The 21,757-nt window shown below is 49.4% G+C and overlaps 2 protein-coding genes across 4 annotated transcripts in view; both read right to left on the reverse strand.

Moving 5' to 3' along the window:
- Positions 1–843: 843 nt before the first annotated feature.
- On the reverse strand, positions 844–17,740 carry rasal3 (RAS protein activator like 3). Its single transcript, XM_072683249.1, has 17 exons — positions 16,760–17,740; positions 15,897–16,036; positions 15,573–15,657; positions 12,746–12,810; positions 12,546–12,634; positions 11,802–12,027; positions 11,047–11,712; positions 10,805–10,949; positions 10,527–10,671; positions 10,156–10,392; positions 9,797–9,998; positions 9,625–9,716; positions 9,236–9,512; positions 9,019–9,126; positions 8,712–8,902; positions 1,227–1,311; positions 844–1,112 (listed from the first exon to the last, which is right to left on the reverse strand). Exons 1-17 carry the CDS (start codon positions 17,313–17,315, stop codon positions 1,023–1,025), a joined length of 3,399 nt encoding a protein of 1,132 aa, XP_072539350.1. The 5' UTR covers positions 17,316–17,740; the 3' UTR covers positions 844–1,022.
- Positions 17,741–19,356: 1,616 nt separating this feature from the next.
- The window catches only part of myh11a (myosin, heavy chain 11a, smooth muscle), a 38,183-nt gene continuing 35,782 nt past the window's right edge, over positions 19,357–21,757 (reverse strand). For 2 of the 3 annotated variants that reach the window (XM_072683251.1, XM_072683250.1), the window contains one exon: positions 19,357–20,445. In XM_072683251.1, coding sequence (XP_072539352.1) covers positions 20,313–20,445 — 133 coding nt within the window. In that variant the 3' untranslated portion in view covers positions 19,357–20,312. The remainder of the gene's footprint in view (positions 20,446–21,757) is intronic. The other variant, XM_072683252.1, reaches the window with a different exon arrangement.

Here is a 21,757-nt window from a genome sequence, read left to right on the forward strand (position 1 = left end):
ACATTTACGTCGCTTCACATCTAATCCAGCACGACCGACAGAACAAACGCTTTTACATCAGATGCTTCGCCGTCCACCGCTCTCAACCAAGACTATGGCTGCCTAACCTGACCGAACAGCGCGCTCCCAAATTTGAGATTGTTGAGGAGTTGAGGAGGCGTTTGTATGCGTGGCAACAGGTGCTCACTCTAGGTGGGAAGGATGTGTGTTAATCAGATCTTTTCTGGGAATGTTTCAGGATTTGGATCTGAAATGAAAGTGAAAGATGTTCAGTGACCTCCAGGCTTCTCTGCCTGTGTGCTGGAGTTCCCCCAGATTCTCCTGCTTCTGATTGCCTGGTGGTGTTGGCTTAGCTGTTGGTGCTGAATGTAAAGCCAGGCTAAAAGCAGGGTGTTGTCTGGGTGGATTGGGGTTCGGGTTCGGGTGCTGGAGGAGCCCAGCTGATTCTGAAGGACTGTGCAGCTTAAGCTATTCCTGGGTGGTTTCTAAGGGTGTTGCTTAACAGTTGCTATGGTATCTAATGTAATTCCTATGACATCCCAGGTGGTTGCTCAGGGGTTGTTATGTGGTTGCTAGGGTGCTGTTAACCAGCTACTATGGTATTTGTTGTGGTTGCATAGATGTTTCAAAGCAGTTGATATGGAATGTGAGGTGGCCGCTATGGTAGTTGCTACAGGAATGCTAACGGGTTGCTATGGGATCTCAAGTGCTTGCTATGGTATCCCTGGTGCTTACAAAGGTATCCCTAGGTGGTTGCTGTGGTTTCCCACAGGGTTGCTAAGTGGTTGCAATGATAATAAGCCTGTGTCACCCCAAAACGATTCAGTCACTTCAGTTCGAGCCTTCATGAAAATCTTTTATTTGTGAAGGTGTTTATTACACACACAGACGGGAAACATCAGACAGAGCGGTGCTGAGCTGAGTGGCGTTGGGTCTCTTGTGTAGACGTGATCAGACGGGAACCTGCATCAGCTTAACCTTCTGAGAGCAGAGCTGCTCGCCAGGCGACTCCGGCTCTTGCTTTAGGTGGTGATGTAAGACCCTCTCAGGCCGTCGTTAGGGGTCACGCTTAGCTGCTGCATGTCCTTCAGCAGGCCAGCAAACTGTTCCTCCTGGAAACGCAAATTAAATAGATTAACCACACACACACACACACACACTGCACTCAGGGGATGCAGAGTGTGGTGAAGCTGTACTGCAGTAACAGGATGAGAACCGTCACTTACCAAAACATTCATGCGTTCTGCTGCAGCCAACGCCACACTGAGCTTCCTCTCGTCCTCCTCTCGCTCCTCTTCTATCACCCCCAGCCTGCAACACACATCACCATCAGCATCGTCAGCAGCAGCAGTTAACACACCTCAACTCTGCTCAAGCTGCTTCCTGAGATGGAAAGGAAGACTTTACAAAAGGGAGAAATATCCAAAATCCAACAGTGAAGAGAGGAAAGTTTACATATATTGACCATATACTGGACTGCCCGAGTCCCACAAGGAGCTCTCCACACACACACACACACACACATTCACCCAAGATTTGAATCCCAGACAATGTGAAAGCAGTTTGCACTAAATACCGCCTCACTGTGTCACTGGACACACACATTTTTAGCACTTATTTATTAAAAGAAGCTGCTGGAGGACGCCACTGACCTGTGGTAGTGGTTTCTGGCTCATTCTCCACTGATCCTCCACTGATCCTCAACTGATCCTCCACATTAACATAGTACACTCTCTCCCTGCACTACAAGCTCAGTCCAACCTCAGTCTGTCTGATTTATTTATTGTATCCTGTCTGTTACACTTTCTTATCTGCTCTCCATGTCTCTCTGCTCTCTGTCTCTCTGCTCTCTGTCTCTCTGTCTCTCTGCTCTCCATGTCTCTCTGCTCTCTGTCTCTCTGCTCTCTCTGTCTCTCTGCTCTCCATGTCTCTCTGCTCTCTGTCTCTCTGCTCTCTCTGTCTCTCTGCTCTCTGTCTCTCTGCTCTCCATGTCTCTCTGCTCTCTGTCTCTCTGCTCTCCATGTCTCTCTGCTCTCCATGTCTCTCTGCTCTCTGTCTCTCTGCTCTCCTTATCTCTCTGCTCTCTGTGACTCTCTGCTCTCTGTCTCTCTGCTCTCCATGTCTCTCTGCTCTCTGTGTCTCTCTGCTCTCCATGTCTCTCTGCTCTCTGTGTCTCTCTGCTCTGTCTCTCTGCTCTCTGTGTCTCTCTGCTCTGTCTCTCTGCTCTCTGTGTCTCTCTGCTCTCTGTCTCTCTGCTCTCCATGTCTCTCTGCTCTCTGTGTATCTCTGCTCTCCATGTCTCTCTGCTCTCTGTCTATCTGCTCTGTCTCTCTGCTCTCTGTGTCTCTCTGTGTCCTTGCTCTGTGTCTCTCTGCTCTCTGTGTCTCTGCTCTCTGTGTCTCTCTGCTCTCTGTGTCTCTGCTCTCTGTGACTCTCTGCTCTCTGTCTCTCTGCTCTCTGTGTCTCTGCTCTCTGTGTCTCTGCTCTCTGTGTCTCTCTGCTCTCTGTGTCTCTGCTCTCTGTGACTCTGCTCTCTGTGTCTCTGCTCTCTGTGTGTCTCTGCTCTCTGTGTCTCTGCTCTCTGTGTCTCTGCTCTCTGTGTCTTTGCTCTCTGTGTCTCTGCTCTCTGTGTCTCTCTGCTCTCTGTGTCTCTGCTCTCTATGTCTCTCTGCTCTCTGTGTCTCTGCTCTCTGTGTCTCTGCTCTCTGTGTCTTTGCTCTCTGTGTCTCTGCTCTCTGTGTCTCTCTGCTCTCTGTGTCTCTGCTCTCTATGTCTCTCTGCTCTCTGTGTCTCGTCTGCTCTCTGTGTCTCTCTGCTCTCTGTGTCTCTCTGCTCTGTCTCTCTGCTCTCTGTGTCTCTCTGCTCTCTGTCTCTCTGCTCTCCATGTCTCTCTGCTCTCTGTGTATCTCTGCTCTCCATGTCTCTCTGCTCTCTGTCTATCTGCTCTGTCTCTCTGCTCTCTGTGTCCTTGCTCTGTGTCTCTCTGCTCTCTGTGTCTCTGCTCTCTGTGTCTCTCTGCTCTCTGTGTCTCTGCTCTCTGTGTCTCTCTGCTCTCCATGTCTCTCTGCTCTCTGTGTCTCTCTGCTCTGTCTCTCTGCTCTCTGTGTCTCTCTGCTCTCTGTCTCTCTGCTCTCCATGTCTCTCTGCTCTCTGTGTATCTCTGCTCTCCATGTCTCTCTGCTCTCTGTCTATCTGCTCTGTCTCTCTGCTCTCTGTGTCTCTCTGTGTCCTTGCTCTGTGTCTCTCTGCTCTCTGTGTCTCTGCTCTCTGTGTCTCTCTGCTCTCTGTGTCTCTGCTCTCTGTGACTCTCTGCTCTCTGTCTCTCTGCTCTCGGTGTCTCTCTGCTCTCTGTCTCTCTGCTCTCTGTGTCTCTGCTCTCTGTGTCTCTGCTCTCTGTGACTCTCTGCTCTCTGTGTCTCTGCTCTCTGTGTCTCTGCTCTCTGTGTCTCTGCTCTCTATGTCTCTCTGCTCTCTGTGTCTCTGCTCTCTGTGTCTCTGCTCTCTGTGTCTCTCTGCTCTCTGTGTCTCTGCTCTCTGTGACTCTGCTCTCTGTGTCTTTGCTCTCTGTGTCTCTGCTCTCTGTGTCTCTCTGCTCTCTGTGTCTCTGCTCTCTATGTCTCTCTGCTCTCTGCTCTCTGTGTCTCGTCTGCTCTCTGTGTCTCTGCTCTCTGTCTCTCTGCTCTCTGTGTCTCTGTGTCTCTGCTCTCTGTCTCGTCTGCTCTCTGTGTCTCTCTGCTCTCTGTCTCTCTGCTCTCTGTGTCTCTCTGTCTCTCTGCTCTCTGTGTCTCTCTGCTCTGTGTCTCTGCTCTCTGTGTCTCTCTGCTCTCTGTGTCTCTGCTCTCTGTGTCTCTCTGCTCTCTGTCTCTCTGCTCTCCATGTCTCTCTGCTCTCTGTCTCTCTGCTCTCCATGTCTCTCTGCTCTCTGTGTCTCTCTGCTCTCTGTCTCTCTGCTCTCCATGTCTCTCTGCTCTCTGTCTCTCTGCTCTCCATGTCTCTCTGCTCTCTGTGTCTCTCTGCTCTTTGTCTCTCTGCTCTCCATGTCTCTCTGCTCTCCGTGTCTCTCTGCTCTCTGTGTCTCTCTGCTCTGTGTCTCTCTGCTCTCTGTGTCTCTGCTCTCTGTGTCTCTCTGCTCTCTGTCTCTCTGCTCTCTGTGTCTCTGCTCACTGTGTCTCTGCTCTCTATGTCTCTCTGTGTCTCTCTGCTCTCTGTGTCTCTGCTCTCTGTGTCTCTGCTCTCTGTCTCTCTGCTCTCTGTGTCTCTCTGCTCTCTGTCTCTCTGCTCTCTGTGTCTCGTCTGCTCTCTGTGTCTCTCTGCTCTCTGTGTCTCTGCTCTCTGTGTCTCGTCTGCTCTCTGTGTCTCTCTGCTTTCTGTGTCTCGTCTGCTCTCTGTGTCTCTCTGCTCTCTGTCTCTCTGCTCTATGTCTCTCTGCTCTCTGTGTCTGTCTCTCTGCTCTCTGTGTCTCGTCTGCTCTTTGTCTCTCTGCTCTCTATGTCTCTCTGCTGTCTGTCTCTCTGCTCTCTGTCTCTCTCTGTCTCTCTGCTCTCTGTGTCTCTGTCTCGTCTGCTCTCTGTGTCTCTGTCTCGTCTGCTCTCTGTCTCTCTGCTCTCTGTGTCTGTCTCTCTGCTCTCTGTGTCTCGTCTGCTCTTTGTCTCTCTGCTCTCTATGTCTCTCTGCTGTCTGTCTCTCTGCTCTCTGTGTCTCTGTCTCGTCTGCTCTCTGTGTCTCGTCTGCTCTCTGTGTCTCTCTGCTCTCTATGTCTGTCTCTCTGCTCTCTGTGTCTCTCTGCTCTATGTCTCTCTGCTCTCTATGTCTGTCTCTCTGCTCTCTGTGTCTCGTCTGCTCTTTGTCTCTCTGCTCTCTATGTCTCTCTGCTGTCTGTCTCTCTACTCTCTGTCTCTCTCTGTCTCTCTGCTCTCTGTGTCTCTGTCTCGTCTGCTCTCTGTGTCTCGTCTGCTCTCTGTGTCTCTCTGCTCTCCGTGTCTCTGCTCTCTGTGTCTCTGCTCTCTGTGTCTCTCTGCTCTCTGTGTCTCTGCTCTCTGTGTCTCTCTGCTCTCTGTCTCTCTGCTCTCCATGTCTCTCTGCTCTCTGTCTCTCTGCTCTCCATGTCTCTCTGCTCTCTGTGTCTCTCTGCTCTCTGTCTCTCTGCTCTCCATGTCTCTCTGTCTCTCTGCTCTCCATGTCTCTCTGCTCTCCGTGTCTCTCTGCTCTTTGTCTCTCTGCTCTCCATGTCTCTCTGCTCTCCGTGTCTCTCTGCTCTCTGTGTCTCTCTGCTCTCTGTCTCTCTGCTCTCTGTGTCTCTCTGCTCTCTGTGTCTCTGCTCTGTCTCTCTGCTCTCTGTGTCTCTGCTCTCTGTGTCTCTCTGCTCTCTGTGTCTCTGCTCTCTGTGTCTCTGCTCTCTGTCTCTCTGCTCTCTGTGTCTCTGCTCTCTGTGTCTCTCTGCTCTCTGTCTCTCTGCTCTCTGTGTCTCGTCTGCTCTCTGTGTCTCTCTGCTCTCTATGTCTCTCTGCTGTCTGTCTCTCTGCTCTCTGTCTCTCTCTGTCTCTCTGCTCTCTGTGTCTCTCTGCTCTCTATGTCTCTCTGCTGTCTGTCTCTCTGCTCTCTGTGTCTCTGTCTCGTCTGCTCTCTGTGTCTCGTCTGCTCTCTGTGTCTCTCTGCTCTCTATGTCTGTCTCTCTGCTCTCTGTGTCTCTCTGCTCTATGTCTCTCTGCTCTCTATGTCTGTCTCTCTGCTCTCTGTGTCTCGTCTGCTCTTTGTCTCTCTGCTCTCTATGTCTCTCTGCTGTCTGTCTCTCTACTCTCTGTCTCTCTCTGTCTCTCTGCTCTCTGTGTCTCTGTCTCGTCTGCTCTCTGTGTCTCGTCTGCTCTCTGTGTCTCTCTGCTCTCCGTGTCTCTGCTCTCTGTGTCTCTGCTCTCTGTGTCTCTCTGCTCTCTGTGTCTCTGCTCTCTGTGTCTCTCTGCTCTCTGTCTCTCTGCTCTCCATGTCTCTCTGCTCTCTGTCTCTCTGCTCTCCATGTCTCTCTGCTCTCTGTGTCTCTCTGCTCTCTGTCTCTCTGCTCTCCATGTCTCTCTGCTCTCTGTCTCTCTGCTCTCCATGTCTCTCTGCTCTCCGTGTCTCTCTGCTCTTTGTCTCTCTGCTCTCCATGTCTCTCTGCTCTCCGTGTCTCTCTGCTCTCTGTGTCTCTCTGCTCTCTGTCTCTCTGCTCTCTGTGTCTCTCTGCTCTCTGTGTCTCTGCTCTGTCTCTCTGCTCTCTGTGTCTCTGCTCTCTGTGTCTCTCTGCTCTCTGTGTCTCTGCTCTCTGTGTCTCTGCTCTCTGTCTCTCTGCTCTCTGTGTCTCTGCTCTCTGTGTCTCTCTGCTCTCTGTCTCTCTGCTCTCTGTGTCTCGTCTGCTCTCTGTGTCTCTCTGCTCTCTATGTCTCTCTGCTGTCTGTCTCTCTGCTCTCTGTCTCTCTCTGTCTCTCTGCTCTCTGTGTCTCTCTGCTCTCTGTCTCTCTGCTCTATGTCTCTCTGCTCTCTGTGTCTGTCTCTCTGCTCTCTGTGTCTCGTCTGCTCTTTGTCTCTCTGCTCTCTATGTCTCTCTGCTGTCTGTCTCTCTGCTCTCTGTCTCTCTCTGTCTCTCTGCTCTCTGTGTCTCTGTCTCGTCTGCTCTCTGTGTCTCGTCTGCTCTCTGTGTCTCTCTGCTCTCTATGTCTGTCTCTCTGCTCTCTGTGTCTCGTCTGCTCTCTGTGTCTCTCTGCTCTCTATGTCTGTCTCTCTGCTCTCTGTGTCTCGTCTGCTCTTTGTCTCTCTGCTCTCTATGTCTCTCTGCTGTCTGTCTCTCTACTCTCTGTCTCTCTCTGTCTCTCTGCTCTCTGTGTCTCTGTCTCGTCTGCTCTCTGTGTCTCGTCTGCTCTCTGTGTCTCTCTGCTCTCCGTGTCTCGTCTGCTCTCCGTGTCTCGTCTGCTCTTTGTCTCTCTGCTCTCTATGTCTCTCTGCTCTCCGTGTCTCGTCTGCTCTTTGTCTCTCTGCTCTCTGTCTCTCTGCTCTGCTTGTCTCGTCTGCTCTCCGTGTCTCGTCTGCTCTCCGTGTCTCGTCTGCTCTTTGTCTCTCTGCTCTCTATGTCTCTCTGCTCTCTGTGTCTCGTCTGCTCTTTGTCTCTCTGCTCTCTGTCTCTCTGCTCTCCTTGTCTCATCTGCTCTCCGTGTCTCGTCTGCTCTCCGTGTCTCGTCTGCTCTCCGTGTCTCATCTGCTCTTTGTCTCTCTGTGTCTTGTCTGCTCTTTTTCTCTCTGCTCTCCGTCTCTCTGCTCTCTATGTCTCTCTGCTCTCTGTCTCTCTGCTCTCTATGTCTCTCTGTCTCTCTGCTCTCTATGTCTCTCTGCTCTCTGTGTCTCTCTGCTCTCTGTGTCTCTCTGTTCTTTGTCTCTCTGCTCTCTGTGTCTCGTCTACTCTTTGTCTCTCTGCTCTCGGTGTCTCTCTGCTCTCCGTGTCTCGTCTGCTCTCCGTGTCTTGTCTGCTCTCTGTGTCTCTGCTTTCCATGTCTCTCTGCTTTCCATGTCTCTCTGCTCTCTGTCTCTCTGCTCTCCATGTCTCTCTGCTTTCCATGTCTCTCTGCTCTTTTTCTCTCTGCTCTCCGTCTCACTGCGTCTCTCTGCTCTTTGTCTCTCTGCTCTGTGTCTCTCTGCTCTGTGTGTCTCTCTGCTCTCTGTGTCTCTCTGCTCTCTGTCTCTCTGCTCTCTATGTCTCTCTGCTCTCTGTGTCTCTGCTCTCTATGTCTCTCTGCTCTCTGTGTCTCTCTGTTCTTTGTCTCTCTGCTCTCTGTGTCTCGTCTACTTTTTGTCTCTCTGCTCTCCGTGTCTCTCTGCTTTCCGTGTCTCGTCTGCTCTCCGTGTCTCTGCTTTCCATGTCTCTCTGCTTTCCATGTCTCTCTGCTCTCTGTCTCTCTGCTCTCCATGTCTCTCTGCTTTCCATGTCTCTCTGCTCTTTTTCTCTCTGCTCTCCGTCTCACTGCATCTCTCTGCTCTTTGTCTCTCTGCTCTGTGTCTCTCTGCTCTCCGTGTCTCTCTGCTCTCTGTGTCTCGTCTACTCTTTGTCTCTCTGCTCTCCGTGTCTCGTCTGCTCTCCGTGTCTCATCTGCTCTCTGTCTCTCTGCTCTCCGTGTCTCGTCTGCTCTCCGTGTCTCGTCTGCTCTCTGTCTCTCTGCTCTTCATGTCTCTCTGCTCTCCATGTCTCGTCTGCTCTCCGTGTCTCATCTGCTCTTTGTCTCTCTGTTCTCTGTCTCTCTGCTCTCTGTGTCTCATCTGCTCTTTGTCTCTCTGTTCTCTGTCTCTCTGCTCTCCGTGTCTCATCTGCTCTCTGTCTCTCTGCTCTCCGTGTCTCGTCTGCTCTCCGTGTCTCGTCTGCTCTCTGTCTCTCTGCTCTTCATGTCTCTCTGCTCTCCATGTCTCGTCTGCTCTCCGTGTCTCATCTGCTCTTTGTCTCTCTGTTCTCTGTCTCTCTGCTCTCCGTGTCTCATCTGCTCTCTGTCTCTCTGCTCTCCGTGTCTCGTCTGCACTGTGTATTGTACTGTACTGTCTGCACTTGTTCTGTGATGCACCTTGGTCCTGGAGGAAGGCCGCTCTGTGTACTCTAGTTGAAATGACAATAAACCTTATGACTTGACTCTGACACCCCAGTCAGCTTGGTTCTAGACCCATGCTTGTACTAATGCCTGCTTGCACATCCTAGTATTGTTTACCTGAAAGTCGCACTGGCAAGTTGTTCCTCACGTAGGGCTAGAAGGTTCCGCAGCTCCTGCACCTCGGCCTGAAGCTGTGCGTTCTGGTCCTGGCTCTGAACTATAAAGTCCTCCAGACGCTTTGCCATTTCCAGCTCACGTTCGGCCACCTGCTCTACTCCCAGCCGCAGCTCGGACAGCTCCTGCGCATGCTGAGAACACACCGGTCTGTTAGAACCTGAGGCACCTACAACAGTGATTGGAGTACAGGGTTCTCTACACACCCAGATGTTTTGGGGGCACTTAGAGAGCTGTGGTTTGAACGTACCTTGTCCAGCAGGTTCGTCTCCTCATGTTCCGTTTTTGACTGATTCGGTTCCTTGTTGCATACTTTAATCCAAGGAACCGGAGCCGGCGGGGCCTTACAGCGGGAGGTCTGCGCACACAGAGGTAGACACTAGATTATCATCATGCTGCACACATCAGAACAGCAGAACGTCCTCGTTCTGGAGCCGTGACACAGCCCAGCAGAGGCAAAGACTCACAGTCTGAGGTGAGGAAATAGCCAGGGAAGTACTAGCAGTCTCCTCAGGCGGCATCTCTTCCGTCTTTGTGGGCAGTTCCTCATTGCTGATCTGTCTCTTCAGATGCCGGTGGTGCCGCTCTGACGCAGGAACGCTCTGGGTTCTCGTTACCTTCCTCTGTCTGTCTCTGCTGTAGCTGGGTTTGCCGTCAGTAGGAAGGTGCTGCAGGGATTTGTTCAGCGGACTGTGCTTGGCGAGGTCTCGAGGAGGGACATAGGTGGGCTTTTGCTGTCCAGTGCTGAAACGTCAGTAAAGAGATTGGGTTCCAGTGAGTAACCGGGGTTCCAACCTGCTGATTAGAAATGAACAATCAATTCTTAAGTTAGTCAGAACGGTATCCATTGGCTTACCTGCTGCAGGTGATCCGTGGAGCATCTGGGCCGAGATGTTCTGTGATCTGGTTCAGGATTGATGGAAGGGGTTGAAGGTTGTCTATTGTCTCCTGAGAGAAACAGAAGGTCAGCTCTATTTAGCCTTTAGCTCCAACCCATTATTAATGCTAACAACAGCAACCAGTCCAACCTGCTTCATGGAGGAGATGATATCCACTAGCAGGCCATGAAGAACAGCGAGCCGCAGCGGCAGGTCAACGTAGCCGTCAAATCGGGCCATGTCCAACTCGCTGTCGGGGTTTGACACCGTCTGCAGAAACCCTCTCATGAGCTCCCAGTGCTGTTCCAGGAAGTCATTCATGAAGAGCATGTATTCCTCCTTCTCTCCGAATCTGCAACAGAGGCAGGTTCAGGTTCAGGTTGCTGATCATTTCACCCCGGCTTTTGTCCTTCTTGCTGCCACGCCGGCCCTCAGTGGACACGCCGCCCGCCCCCCCCCCCCCCCCCCCGCTCTGTGTTACTCTGGGAAAGAAGGAGCGGTTTACTCACAAGGTGAAGTTGGCGAGGTTCTGTATGACCTTAGCCGTGAGAGTGAGTGTACGCAGGGTGTTCGGTTCAGGATAGGGCTGGGTGAGTCCGAACAGTGAAGGGCTGAGGATGGCCGGGCAGAGGAATCGCAGAAACAGAGATGCAGTGATGAGGCGGTGACCGATTTCTCCTCGTCCACGGTCATCGCAGTCTGACACCCAGCTGGAGAAGATTTCGTTCAGTTCCACAGGGAACGAGCTGCAAACAACAGAGAGACGCTCAATGGTGACCGATCTGCCGATCAGGTTATCAACATGAGAGGGAAACAGCTCAGCATCAGATAATGTGACCACATCACTACGTCTATTTCCCTTCCAGCAAAATGCTCCAACCTGTGCATCTCTGTGATCTGCTGCACCACTTCACCACATGTCTTCTGCAAATGCTGCTGGTTGATGGGGAGCTCAGTGGTAGAGCATTTCCGTGGGTCTACATCGCAGCTCTCTGGCGAGGCATAGAGTCGAGCTATGAAGTCCCCTATTCGACAGCGGGAAACATTAGAGATGAGAGCAGGGAAAAGGTGGAGAAGATCACTCTGTAGGACAGAGTTTGGACAGCACTGACTTTATAGACATTTCTTCTGTAGACCGAAATCTGAAGCATTTCTCACCAAGAGTATCGATAAGGTACTTCTGCCCAACCAGCTTCATGTACTCATCAATAGCCTTCGTGGCCAAAGTGTTCTCCCTAAAAATTAAAGCTTCGTTCTCCCCCAAGCGCTGGACTTCAGCACTGCCCAGGTGAATCAAGAACTCCTGCAAATGCAAGAAATATTGACATGCTTCAAAGATGCAACAGACAATCCTTAACTCTCCATTGGACTGGTGTGTGTAAGCGTCGCTCGCACTTTACCTTCGCTTTCCCGATACTTTGAAGCACATGTACAAGAGCTCCCGCTAGTTCTTCCTTGTCCCTGACGCTCAGGAGGGGTTCTAGGCTGCTGCACATTCCTACGTAACCCACAGTGACATATTCTGCAAATTCCTTGTACTTTTCGATCGGCAGAACTAGAAGGTTCTGGAAGCGGGCCTTTACCCGAAGAGAAGCCTGTGGTCCCAGCTGGTCCTTCACTCCGCTAGTACCAGGAGGCTTGTAGGGAACGAGAGGGTGCCATTTCTCCTGGAACGCTCGGCCTTTTAGCTCTGCCAGAGACAGCGCCACACTGCCGAGCGGAAAGATCACTGATTCGTCTTTCGACTGGCGCTTCTTCTTGGGGTCGTCATCGCGGAACAGGTGCAGGGTGACCTGTGAGACAGGAGGCAGGTTGTCCAGCTCAAACAGCTCCCCCCAGAAGAGCTGGCACCCACCTTGATTTCCACTACCTCCAGCGCCCCCAACTGCGCCGCCGTCACTTGCTTGGTTGGATGAGCGGGACGACTTGCCCACGGCACGGCTGGTAGTGCGCGCAAACAGCGTACCGTCCAGATGAACCTCACAGTAGTAGCGTCTCTTTGGGGCGAGATCTTTAGCTTCGTTAACCCACAGGCTGAGGGAGTTCTCTGTACGCTCGCAGTTGTCCTGGGAGGGAATTATAGATTTGACTTTTAAAAAGTAACTATCCCAAAATATTGGACCAAATACCTGAGTGAATTAAATGAGTTTAGTACCTTGTTGGGCTGAGCGGTACGTCTCAGATTTTCAATCCACCTGTCCCTCTCCGCGGCTGAGCTGCACCCGAAGCAGTGGTTGTTCTCTGAGTTTATCACTTCAAAGCAGTATTTCTCCCCAAGAATGGAGCTGTGCACTGGCCGGATGACAGTGGTGCGGTCCGCACTTAGATCCAAGCTTTCAGCAATGTTCACAGGAATAGACAGAGATTCTCGAGAGGCGGACCTGGAAAAAACAGTGGGACCAATCACATTCTGGACCAATTAGTGAATAGAGCAGGGGTCAGTAATCTAATCTGCAAAGGGCCGCTGTGACAGCAGGACTTAATGCTGACCGAGCAGGAGCTCACCTTTAGTGTTTGGACACAGTTTCAGATAGCAAACGATTCAGGGTCCAGTTCTGGCCCACACTTACACTTCGATCCAGCCCAAATACTGCCCCGACTGACAACATCCCAAGCGGGCTGCAGGTGGGCCAGTTTTGGTTCGGAATAGAAATGGTGGGCTGCATGTAAGCTGGAGTTAAAATTACATGATTAGCCTAAGAGGTTCTGCTGCAGCTCAGTCCGATGCTCTACAGTAAGTTTGCTATTGCCATGACTAATTCGTAAACCCCCAGAATCAGGGCGGAGTCAGGTGTGCTTCTGCCTCGCTGGCCTGGCTCTTTGTGGACAAGACTGTTGACCCCTGGAAGAAAGGGTTGCCACAGAAGGACAGGAAGGTGCTGATGAAATTATGCAATACCTTCCGGCTGAGCTTAGCCCGACAGCATTGATCTGTGTTGTGCTGAGTTTTTTCTGGGTTTCACCCTTTAAACGGCGCTTAATCTTTGCCTAGATTGAGAGAAAAGAAGGTAAATGAGGGGACGTGAAGGTGCTCATTAGCGGACAACTCACTGACCGAGTGATACAGTGAACTGTAAAGACTTATTAAGGGACACTGACCTTTACTCCTCCATCTAGTTTAGTCTTAGGGATGCTTGCAGGAGCTACGTGGTCTGGAGTGCACTCTGGAGAAGACAGAACAGCTCTGTGTTACTATTTAAAGAAACGGTGGAGCTTCCTCCTCTTACCTCAAATGCAGGGGGTTCAGCAGGACTGCTCCGCAGGACTGCTCCGCTCCCTTTAGTTCTACAGGTAGCATGGTGCTAACTGCAGGCCGTCATAATGCAGAGAGCCGGATATGTCTGCAGAACTATGATGAACAGTTCTGTGGTCTTTTAGAAAAAATATATTGTTGCGCAAGAACCTCGTATCTCCAGAACAGCAGCTTAACTTTCTATGGTAATCAATGTGAAAAGAAAAACAAACATTTTGGAGCATTTCTATTGGTCCATTCATCAGGACATTCTATAAAACAACACCTGTCAGATGGATGCCCACCCAAATAGATACAAGGGTTTTGCAGGACATCAAAGACATATAAATTAAACAGAAGTGGTGCAGGAATTGTCCCCTGGGGGACTCCACATGTCACAGCACCACTTTTCTCAAATAAACTCTGGCCCTCAAAATGAGCCCTGAACCATGTCAGGACTGCTTCAGATAGTTCTACTCAGATTTCCAGCCTGTTTAGGAGGGTCGACCATGTCAAACCCAGAACCAAGTTCAAACAATACCACAACTGATCATTCACAGGAATCACTATTTACACAGCATTTAGTACCTTTAGAGAGGTTAGGCTTAGATCAGTGTGGGGGTGCGGAGTGTCTTCCTGTTTGTGTAGGTGATTAGAGAAGGCACAAGCATCGTATTCATGGTCCAGTTGTAAGGTTCGAAGGTTCACTACTTTCCGTGGGACTGCAACAGAATAGGGTCCAGTTCTGTTCCCTAACCACAGGCACCGAAGACCCTTGAGGGTCCGCCCCAGTGGGAGAGCAGAGATGATACGCTGGCAGATTCATTCGTTCATTTCCCTTTGCAGTCCTTCATCGCCACGTTCAGATGAAAACACACTGATTACAGAGTGTGTGGATTCGACGCGCTGTGTGTTACTACAGTGATATATTCGCTTTCTCAGTCATGACTGAATAACTGAATTCACAGGCATTTGTTTGCACACCCTGTGCTGCACTCTTTCTTGTTGCAATCAGGCGGCTGTCTGCTAAACAGCAAAAACTCTGTTTCCCCATCATACAGGATGTGGTCTGAAGTTAGAGCAACAGCTACAGCGTTCACTGCAGCAGCTGCTCAGAGTCCAGCAGGCAGGGTGAGGCTATACGGACTGTAAATCTGACTGTAGATCTGCTTCTTCAGGAATCCTCAAATTCATCTCTAATAAGCTTTCAGTTTACTATCAAAGCTTACTTCTGGAAATCTTGTGCTCCAGTCGTCCAACTTCTGTTCATTAGAAAAACAAAACTCTCTAGTTCACGAGAACCGTCTCATCTTTTTCCTAAAAAGCCACTAGAACAACTTTCAGACCGCAACTTTTTGAAGGACCAGAAAAATGTACAGAAAAATCTTTGCTTACCAAGCGCCCCCCCACAAACAATCCACCGCCTGAAACCCATCTCAGGAGAACAAGCTCAGTCTTTGGTCCTCGGCTCTGAATCGGTCTCATAAACGTGATTCAGAGCGATCCTCTCTTTAGAGTAGTGACACTCAAACAGCAGGAGACAGACGCCGTTTGACTGAGGGGTCTGGAACACCCAGTTACAATGATATTATCTCCTTAAATTTAGAGGAAACAATTTGACAGCCACACGTACGCATAATCACGTCAGCTATTTCCTCTGCGAACGTAAGATCACAGCGTTCAGCAGAATGATCTCTTGCTCTAATTACCAGGTCAGGATTCTAAACAGTGCTGCCTCGTGCCACCACACCGGCTCTGACCCGTCGAGGCATTCACATCACAAGACCTGCCTGATGTTCTGGAGATTTTCTGACCCAGTCATTATCTAGAACATCACAGTTTGGTTCTTGTCAAAGTGTCTCAGATTCTTAAACCTAGATGGACTCGTGTCTGTCTGACACTATTAATATCACCACTATTAACTTTCTGTTGTACCTGGTTTAGTAATTTTTATCATTAATGTTTAAAACAGTCTGGCCAGAGGAGGATGGGTCCCCCTTGTGAGTCTTGGTTCCTCCCAAGGTTTCTTCCTCCAGCTCTGAGGGAGTTTTTCCTTGCCACTGTCGCTGTTGGCTTGCTCACGGGGGTCTTTGACCCTTCATGTTATTTCTTCTTTCTTCTCTGTCTCTGTTCTTTATTAAGTACTAATTATGTAAAGCTGCTTTGTGACGACAACAGTTGTAAAAAGCTCTACAAATAAATCGGACTTGACTTGACTTATGCTTGTCCATTTTTCACCTTCATCACCTTCATCATCTTCAAGATCTGACTGTCCCGCGTTCCTCCAGCTGTGATGGTGTTTGTGTTTCAGTGGGAGAGGTCATCTCGTATAGTGGCCTCAAAACACCAGAGTCAGATTCACAGTCTTAAAGATCAGCAGAAGAGCACGAACTGTTAGAAGGTGTGGAGTTGCCCTGCCCTGTCTTTATTATGAGAGTTATCCTGAGGTTTGAACCCACAGTCTGTTTCAGCTGGGATTGAGGTGATCAGCATGTCTGAATGATTTGCATTAACTTCCCTAAGAAAACCTTTTTTAACTGACCTTTGTACCATTTTTAGCTGCTGAAACATCAATCAAAATTGGACAATTATGGATGTCTGAAAACTTTTGTCCTGTATTGAAGCCAATCAGGTTTTAGGACCAAAACTCTGTTTTAAATCCAACTGAAGATTAACAGAAGCTGGAACACTAACCCAGGTTGGGGTGGCTCTCGCTGAGGTTCTGCAGACTGAGGCTGGACAGGCAGCTGCTTGCCCGGTTCCTCGCCCTCATCATCGGCTGGGGGGTGGGGGGGGGACACAGATAAACACAGCAGGGTTCACTCACTGGACACAATCTGACCCCAGCTAAGGTCATCAATAAATGCAGGGCTGGTAAAAAAACGACAGTTTGGTTGAATGATGAAATAAATTTGGGGCTGAACTGTCGCTGTGATGTGGGCGTAGGAGGCTGGCGGTGTGGATTGGGCGAGTAAGCGTAGTTATTGAGTGTGTGTGTGTGTATGCCGGTGTTAATACCTCCTCCTCTCGAGGGATGATTATCTGACCGTCCTGCAGGACGCAGGAGTTGATGTCCCAAACCGGGACATCCTGCGGAGGGCTCCAAGAGAGCCTGGTGGGCTCCAGGGCCGCAGGCATTGCCTCTGCACCACCAACATCTAAAAAAACAACAAAGTTTAAGAAGAAATAAACAAGGTTTTACTGAATTCCTGTAGGAGGAGCTGCAGGGAGGGAGCTGCTCTGTAGATGATCACCTCAGATTCACCTTCATTCAGCTGAACACCTGTCCAATCAAATATCTGACCCTGAGCCTGGTCATAGTCCTGACCCTGGTGTTGTTTTGATCTGTTTGCTCTTTATTAACACTGTCGGACATCCAACTTTCTTACTTTCTGGACCTGAATTTTCCACCAGGAGAAAAAGTTTGGAATTCGGCGTAGAGAGATTTGTTTTTCTGCTGGTTGATTCATCAGGGAATCTGATACAGATTAAAGAACTGCAGGTGTTTGAAGTCAGTCATCAAATCATAAATAACGGAGATAAAAGGCCCATAGCAATGATATTTGAGCTGAAAGTGAGTTCGAACTTCCTGTTAACATGCCACTCCGGCCTCTTTGAAGTGAATCTGTTTTGTTGATCTTTTTAACGGGTTCTGACAGGTTCTGGTTTTCTGGGTGTAATTCTCTGATTATGGAGCGTGATCACTGAGGTTGGATCTGTCTGGTTTTTGTATGTTTTAGAAAGATGAGTGTCCCCCAGCAGAGGTCACTATTTTCCTGTGAGGACGGTTAATTCTGTGTAAATTCTACTTTGTTTCATCAAGTAAAACATTTCCACAAACTCTCTTCCTGAACCCTGAAAGTGAGTAAAGCGGCTCTTACCGCTCTCGGTGATGGGGGTGCTCTGGCGGGGCTGCAGGCGAGGTCGCTTGAGTTTCTGCGACACCTGGTGCAGGTACTTTCTGAGTTTGCCTTTCTGAGCCGTCTCTCCGGAGGCCTCGGCACCAGCTGCGCCAGATGCCGAAGTGGCCGGAGAGAGGACGGAGGACAGCAGGGCACCCGGCGGCTCAGACAAAGCCCTGCGGAACGGGTTCTTCCTTGAACTCGCTGGTTTTTCTGCCTTGCTGGGGCTCTCTCCTCCTTTAGCCGCCCCAGCGGAGGACTTTTCTCCAGGATCTTCACTCAGAGCTTTCCTCCAGTTCTGCATTTTGGTCCATTTGTTAGCAGCTCCCTTCTCCAGCCTCTCAAACGTGCCCTGACCTCCCGCCTCGCTCTTCGCCCCAGTGTGCCACTTGTATGTGTTCAGTGGGTTGTTTCCATCTTCTGCTTGTTCTGCCTCGCTCTCGGCCGGGCAGTTCCTCTGTAGTCTCTGACCTGCTTCCTCCTCTTCGAGCTGTGGAGACGTCTCCTCGATCTCAGACTCTTTGTTTGTGCCCATTTTCTGTCCTTGGCCTTTTCTGTGTCCTAACAGAAGTTCAGAGTCTCTGAGATTGTAGAAGATCCCAGCGCATGGAGTCTTATCCCGATACTCCTCCTTTCCAGGCTTTTTACCCTCACTGCTTCTTGCTCTCGCTGGGTCTCGCTGTGCTTCACAGCCACTTCCTGTTGCACGTTCAAACCTCTCTCAAGTACAAGTTGTTCATGAAGCACTGCGGAGATTATTGTCGCACGAGGCTCTGGGTAACGGTTCTGCTGCAGGATCTGTTACCCTTGCAGTGGTGTAGATGCTCCTGGTGTCCCTCACTCGGCCTGGAGCTGAAATCCCGAACACAGTCCCTGTCTTTGACCAGGTTCAAACATCAGTTGCCAGCTGTTGCTAATTGGGTGCTCGGGCCAGCGTGTGTTCTCTGTGTTTCTGGGTGTTGTTCACAGGAAGTCTGACAGGTTGTGGGAGGAAGAGGTCAGGTTGAGAAGAAGGCTGAGAGGAGGTGTGAAAATGAAAAGCAGTCAGGAGGTTTCCTAACAGGTTCTTCTCACGGGCTGCTGCGTCCTGCACACTCGGTGGACATTGATAGAAACACCTGGCATACAGGTAGCCTGTGTAGATGTGGAGTTACAGACTAACCCTAACCCTAACCCTAGGACCACCACTGGCCAGATTCTACTGTGGTTTTTGGTGGATGGTTCTCAGTCGTGACATGGTGGTGTAAATGACAGTGTGTGTGGTGGTGGTGTGACTGTATCAGACATGTCGGCATCATGTCTAGATTGAGAGCAGGTCCACTGTCCAAAAATATCTGGAAGTGTGTCTCTGGGGTCAGAAACCGACCACCGATGACATCTAACAAGTGGACTGGACCAGACTCTGTCATTTATGTTCTCTGGAATTTGAAGGCATTTGTCTTGTTGCGGACGCTGATCAGACCGTGTCCTACATACTCGTGTGGCTCGTTTTTTGGCAGTTAGGTTGAGTATCCTGTCAGAGCTGCAGCTTCCTGCCTGGTGCAGTTTCTCAGGTTTCAAACACGCTATAAAAACCACTTCCTCTGCCGACGTTTGATAAACAAACTGGTCCTTAAAGAAGAAGAACGCACTTCTGAATCCGTTCTGGAAGGACCTGACTTTTCACTTTTCCTGGTTGATTATCTCACAGTTATGAGTGGAAGACCCACTATATTACGTGAACTGGTTCATAAAGATTGACCCTGAAGGACCAAGAGGTCACTAAACGTTCAGTAGTGTCCAGAACACCCTCTGAATCAGCTGGTTCAGTCCATCCACTGCTGCTGCAGATCTCCTGAGAAAAGCCTTCACAAAAATGAGTTTTCTGAAGGAGCCTGAGGCCACCATGCCCATGTGAAGCACTGGGCTCTGTGAAGCTCCTCTGCACTGGTCTGTGGAGTGGCTGACTCAGTGGCAGGGACCAGAGTTAAGACCTAACTGACCATCTGACTCCTCATGGTTCTTTATAGAATTCTGTAATGAACCCCTGTTTTAAGTGTGTGTGTGTGTGTGTGTTAGCCCCTGGAGTTTCCATTATAAAACAAAGACCTGTTTGCTTGCCTGTGTTCTTGGTGGTCTAGCATCTGTCAGATTAAGAGTGTGTACTGCTGGGTCAGAAGGTCGCCTGGCTACAGAGACCCCCCAATAACATTACCATTCTCACCCCTTTCCTCCTTTACCTTCTTGCCCCCTCCTCACCTTAGGGTACTTAAACCCTGAAAGTCTATGCTTTCTTTGGACAGGATCAGACTGCTGACGGACCAGCTAAGCTGTGCCTGTGTATGATTGTCTGTCTGCACTGAAGATCCAGCCTCCTGACTCCTGTACGTTGAATTCTAGCACTACTCAGGGCCCATGTAGGTGAGGATGGACTGGAGGTTTAATGGAAGAGAGTTAAGCTGTCCTCAAACAGGAGTGACTAACTACACTAAACTAAACTAACTACAGCAAAACTACAGCTTTTCTTCATCATTAAACCCACCGGTTCTGTTTCAGAACACACACACACACACACACACACACACACACACACACACTTTGTTTGTTTCACACTTTATTTCAATGTGCAAGTGGTTCCACAATAATGAATAGATCAAAGTGAAAATAACATTTCTGATAATAAAGCCAGATTACACTTTGTGACACTGAGTGGAGGCGGGGTTTAGAAAAATAACATTAGTAATAAAGACCTTCTTTAGAACATTTAGAACATTTTAAGGGACTAGAACAGCGATGCAGACGCTGCACACCCTCGCTGATCAGGAGCTGATTAAAGTGTCCAAAAGGTTTATTTAGAATATAGAAAAATATTAATGTGAATAAAAAGCATATATTTGTCTTTGGGTTCTCTGAGGTTCTCACAGTAGAACACTGTGTTCTTTGGTAAAATAATTAACTGCAAAGATTAAAAGTGATCATAAAGTGCTATAAAATCTTACGTTTTAAAGATACCTGACTCGTGTTATTTCAGCTCTAGCTCTTTAAAATAAAGCCAAAAAGAAACAGGAAAAAGAGGCTGATGCTGACAGACGGACGGACAGCTCTCAACCACCAGACAGACTTCTAACCGCTAGCATGCTAACACTGCCTATAACAGTGAGATCCAGTGAGCCGAATACAAACACACAGGCCAGTGCTGGACACGCCTATCCAACCAAAGCACTAACATCGAGCGTCCCAGTTTGTTGAGTTAGCGATGTGGTTTGAACTGGTTCTGGTCACCTGGAGAAACTCGGTCTTGACTCATTAAGAAACGGGAGAAAAGGATGCAGCATTAGAACATTATTAGAACGTCATTAGAACAGTAATACAGAGCAGTGCGCTCGGAACAGCAGGTGCTGATGAAGACAGGACGGGACAGCCGTGCCGGTCAGCAGATAGACAATCACACTTAATTACAATCAACATTAGGCAGTGGACGCCCCATAATCAGACGTTTAGCTGGGGAGGGGTGGGGGGTGATGGGGGGTGTGTGTGCTGCTGGCTGGGGTGTCTATTCTCCAGCTTTGGTGCCGTTGTAGTCGCCCTGGGTGTCAGCGTCATCCTCAGCAGCATCTGCGGTGTCCATCACTCTGCGGCCGCCAGTTCGTCTTGGGGTGCTGCTGAAGGACGGCTCGTTACCCCGCCTACGACAGCAACGGGACAGGGAGGTCAGAACAACGGCACAGAGAACCACACACACTCCACTTAAAGAGCTCATATCCCACATTTCCCTCGGTTCTACATCTGCCTCCTTACAGCTGTTTATGTTCAGTGCTTACATATCCTGTAGACTGAATGGGTGGGGCAAAACTGCATACTCATTTCCTACACAGGGAAATGAGTATTTTGGTGATGTGGGCTCTTTAAATTATTTTTAGTTTAATAGTTGAATATCTTGTGGTCCAAACTCAGCTCTTTGGTGGTTTAGAAAAGAGCTTAAAGAACCTGCAAAGAAGCTCGAACAGAACAGAGTGAGTCAAACAAAACCCAGCAGCAGAGCAGCTTCAGTGAGAACAGCTGAATATTCTTCCACACATCAGACTGGGTCAGACTGGGTCAGACTGGGTCAGATTCCTGTTAAAAAGGTAGCGTTGCGCTGCAGAACCGCACTACGTTATGTGCACTGTTTTATCCAGTTTTATGGATCTGGACTAAACTTTAGCTAAACTTTAATATTGAGAACAATATTCAGCACAATCAATAGACTGTTTCACCAGGAATCCAATCAAAGGCTTTTAAAGAGCCAGATAGGGGGGATTGAACCCTGAGGCTCTGGGCTGTTGGGGTTTGCTGGATCAATGTGGTGAAGCTGATTAGACAGTGAGATTGTGGGACTGGCTGTGTTCCGGCTTTAAACACAAACCACTTCACTCGTATCCGTCCCTGTCCACCTCCAGATCGGATCCGAACAGGAGTGTGTGTACAAGCGGAACACAGCCACAAGTGAGTTGTCTACAGTAGAATACTGCACTGTAGATCAGATCAGGTCAGAGCAGCATTACTTTCTCATTTTAGTCCCGTAAGAACAGGATAAATGAGCTGGTTCTGATCCACGAACCGCCAGAGAGTGAACTATGGTCTTACACTGACCTCAACTCTACTGACAGTCTAATCACACTGACCTCAACTCTACTGATACTCTAATCACACTGACCTCAAATATCCTGATAGTCTCATCACACTGACCTCAACTCTACTGACAGTCTAATCACACTGACCTCAGCTCTACTGACAGTCTAATCACACTGACCTCAACTATACTGGTGGTCTAATCACACTGACCTCAACTCTACTGGTGGTCTAATCACACTGACCTCAAATATCCTGATAGTCTAATCACACTGACCTCAGCTCTACTGATAGTCTAATCACACTGACCTCAACTCTACTGATAGTCTAATCACACTGACCCCAAATATCCTGATAGTCTAATCACACTGACCTCAGCTCTACTGA

The sequence above is a fragment of the Salminus brasiliensis genome, chromosome 7, assembly GCF_030463535.1.
Source record: "Salminus brasiliensis chromosome 7, fSalBra1.hap2, whole genome shotgun sequence".
NCBI lineage: Eukaryota > Metazoa > Chordata > Actinopteri > Characiformes > Bryconidae > Salminus > Salminus brasiliensis.